This window comes from Myotis brandtii, unplaced genomic scaffold, assembly GCF_000412655.1.
Source record: "Myotis brandtii unplaced genomic scaffold, ASM41265v1 scaffold1750, whole genome shotgun sequence".
Lineage (NCBI taxonomy): Eukaryota > Metazoa > Chordata > Mammalia > Chiroptera > Vespertilionidae > Myotis > Myotis brandtii.
The window spans coordinates 193,226-196,807 of NW_005356477.1; the positions used below are offsets into that span (position 1 = coordinate 193,226).

General features: G+C 46.5%; 1 protein-coding gene across 13 annotated transcripts in view; it reads left to right on the top strand.

Moving 5' to 3' along the window:
* Positions 1 to 15: 15 nt before the first annotated feature.
* The window catches only part of ATAT1 (alpha tubulin acetyltransferase 1), a 28,226-nt gene continuing 24,659 nt past the window's right edge, over positions 16 to 3,582 (top strand). For 9 of the 13 annotated variants that reach the window (XM_014537250.1, XM_014537247.1, XM_005863255.2 and 6 more), the window contains exons 1-6: positions 16 to 275; positions 693 to 753; positions 837 to 928; positions 1,036 to 1,096; positions 1,217 to 1,330; positions 1,515 to 1,616. In XM_014537250.1, coding sequence (XP_014392736.1) covers positions 169 to 275; positions 693 to 753; positions 837 to 928; positions 1,036 to 1,096; positions 1,217 to 1,330; positions 1,515 to 1,616 — 537 coding nt within the window. In that variant the 5' untranslated portion in view covers positions 16 to 168. The remainder of the gene's footprint in view (positions 276 to 692; positions 754 to 836; positions 929 to 1,035; positions 1,097 to 1,216; positions 1,331 to 1,514; positions 1,617 to 3,582) is intronic. The other 4 variants (XM_014537251.1, XM_014537253.1, XM_005863258.2 and 1 more) reach the window with 3 other exon arrangements.

The window sequence follows — 3,582 nt, forward strand, 5'->3', positions numbered from 1 at the left end:
CCTGCGGCCGGCGGGCGCGGGGTGGGCCTGGGCTGGTGAGGAGAGGAGGGCTACTGGGGCGGGGATTGCGGGCCCTTCCCAGCAAAGGAAATAGACCCCAAGGGGCGGGGCGTCGGGGCCGGACGGAAGTGACGCTACGCGGGCGGGGTTGGCCCTGCACAATGGGCCATGGAGTTCCCGTTTGATGTGGACGCGCTGCTCCCAGAGCGGATCACGGTGCTGGACCAGCACCTGCGGCCCCCGGCCCGCCGACCCGGAACCACAACGCCAGCCCGGTGACATCTCAAACCCACCCCGAGGCCCTGCTCTCCCGGTTCCCCTAGAAACCTGGTCCCGGCACCACGCCCCCTTCTCACTGACGATGACCCTCCTTTTGATGTCCTGGCTCGACCTGTTGGTGCCCTTTCGCCCTACACTTAGAGGGATTGAGCTGCACTTGGATCTGTGACATTCCACCCCTCGGCCAAAGGATGTGGTTGACCCGCCCTCCCTGCTTCCCCACAGCAACCTCAGGGGAGGAGGGGGTGTGGCAGAAGTGCAGGTTCCAGAGGGTGGGATGGGAAAGTCAGACTGGAAGGCAGCAAGGTCAAGTCCTGGTCTCCAGTGCTGAGCCTGGGTGGGAGCTGTGGCCAGGGTCCTGGGAATGACTGTCAGAGCCCTCGGCAGTGACTCTCCCTCTGTCCTCTCTATAGTGTTGATGTGCAGCAGCAACTTATGACCATCGTAGATGAACTGGGCAAGGCTTCTGCCAAGGTACTGGACGCCCGGGGACAGTAGATAAGGGAGGCCTGGTCCTTTGGAAGGGACTTGCAAAATGCCTGTCGTCTCCCTGGCAGGCCCAGCATCTTCCTGCACCCATCACCAGTGCATCGAGGATGCAGAGTAACCGCCATGTTATGTATGTGCTCAAAGACAGCTCCGCTCGACCGTGAGTGCCACACGCTTTCCATCGCGCACCCTTCCTCCCCAGCCCCTTTCATGTGGACTCTCTCAGAGAGCTGCTACTCGTTTGTTCATTATCCTCCCATCCCATAGGGCTGGAAAAGGAGCTATTATTGGTTTCCTCAAAGTTGGCTACAAGAAACTTTTTGTACTGGTGAGTGCTATTGGAGGCTGAGAGTTCATATGCCTTGATTCCCGAAAACAACAGTTCTGAAGTGTGGGAGGTGGCAGCAATGTCTTGGTCCTGAAAAGATACTTGTTCTTTACCTCTTAGGATGATCGTGAGGCTCACAATGAGGTGGAACCACTTTGCATCCTGGACTTTTACATCCACGAGACACTTCAACGCCATGGCCACGGGCGAGAACTCTTCCAGTATATGTTGCAGGTATCACTTCTCTCCACCCGACTGTCCGAAGGGGGAATAAAGACCCCTTTGCTGGGAGCCCTACTGGAGCCTCTGCCTCCCCTTCCCCAATGGCCCCATGTCCAATTCCCTTCCCAGGCTCCAGAGTTCTGTTGGCATGTTCTCCCCACACCTTCTCCTACCTTGAGTCTCCTGTTCCCTGCAGAAGGAGCGAGTTGAACCACACCAACTAGCCATTGACCGACCCTCACAGAAGCTGCTGAAGTTCCTAAATAAACACTACAACCTGGAGACCACAGTCCCACAGGTTAGAGGTTTCAGAGGGTAGATCCCCACTGAGCATTCACATTGAATTTATTATTTGGGGGCAAGGAATTTGCACCTTCCAAGCACATTCCCCATCATATAGGATTCATTTTATACAACTAAGTGTATATTGTTGTTTTTTACCATGTCTCATTTTGCAGTTATTTTACTCTCATCTATTTTGATTCTTCATCATCGTGCCCCAAATATAGCCAACTCATTTTCACCTCCTTGTTTTTACAAAGGCCATTACTTACTAAATCAACATTTATTAAGGGCCGATAATAATATACATTTTCTGTCTTTGGGGAGCTTTGGTCTAAACTGAGGAAGGTGGTTGGTTTATAAGTAAATGCAATATAATGTTAGTAATACTATCCATTCACTTAACAAATATTTATTGAGCATCTGACACTAGGAATATTTTACTCAACAAAACAGGTAAAAGTTTCTGCCCTTGTGGGGCTCATATTTTATTTTATTATTTTTCCATGTGATTTTATTTTATTTTTTCTTAAGAACAGGAATTTATTTCATACCATTGAGACTCCAAAAATCATTATTGGCTTTTACCTGAGAGGGTTTGTCTTTTTTTTTAGTTACACATAATTTTTTTTTTAATCTTTATTGTAGAAAGTATTATATATTCCCCCCCGCCCCCATTGACTTATAGCCCGCTCCCACCCAAGCCTTCACCACCCTATTGTCTGTGTCCTTGGGCTACGCATATATGCATATAAATTCCCTGGTTAATCTCTCCCCACACACCTTCAACTTCCCTCTGAAGTTTGTCAGTCTATGCTTCCATGTGTCTGGATCCACTCTGTTCATCATTTTATTTTGTTAGATTCCACATATGAGTGAGATCATGTGATACTTGTCTTTCTCTGACTGACTTATTTCACTTAGCATGATACTCTCCAGGCCCCTTCATGCTGTCTCCAAGGGTAAGAGATCCTTCTTTTTATTGCTGCAGAGCAACCCATGGTATAAATGTACCACAGCTTTTTATCCACTCATATACTGATGGGCACATGGGCTGTTTCCAGATCTTAGCTATTTTAAATCGTGCTGCTAGGAGCATAGGGGTGTATACATTCTTTCTGATTGGTGCTTCAGGTTTCTTAGGATATATTCCTAGAAGTGGGATCACTGGGTCAAATGGCAGTTCCATATTTAATTTTTCCCCCCATATTTAATATTTTGAGGAAACTCCATACTGTTTTCCACAGTGGCTGCACCAGTCTGCATTCCCACCAGCAGTGCACTAGGGTTCCCTTTTCTCCACATCCTCGCCAGCACTTGTCATTTGTTGATTTGTTGATGATAGCCATTCTGACAGGTGTGAGGCGATAACTCAGTGTTGTTTTAATTTGCATTTCTCTGATGATCAGTGACTGTGAGCATTTTTTCATGTCTTGGCCATCTGGTCCACTTTGGAGAAGTGTCTATTAGGTCCTTTGCCCATTATTTAATTGGATGGTTTGTCTTCTTTCTGTTAACTTGTATGAGTTCCTTATATGTTTCGGATATTAACCCTTTATCAGATGTATCATTGCCAAATATGTTCTCCCATGTAGTCGGCTCCCTTTTCATTTTGTTGATGGTTTCTTTTGCTGTGCAGAAGCCATTTATTTTGACGTAGTCCCATTTTTTAATTTTCTGTTTAGTTTCCTTTGCCCCAGGAGATGTATCCATAAACATATTGCTATGAGAGATGTCTGAGATTATGCTGCCTATGGTTTCTTTTACAATTTTTATGGTTTCACCACTTACATTTAAGCCTTTTATCTGTTTTGTGTTTATTTTTGTCTATGTTGTAAGTTGATGGCCTAGTTTCATTTTTTTGCATGTATCTGTCCAATTTTCCCAACACCATTTATTGAAGAGACTGTCTTGACTCCATTGTATGTCCTTGCCTCCTTTGTCAAATATTAATTGAGCATAGGGGCTTGGGTCGATTTCTG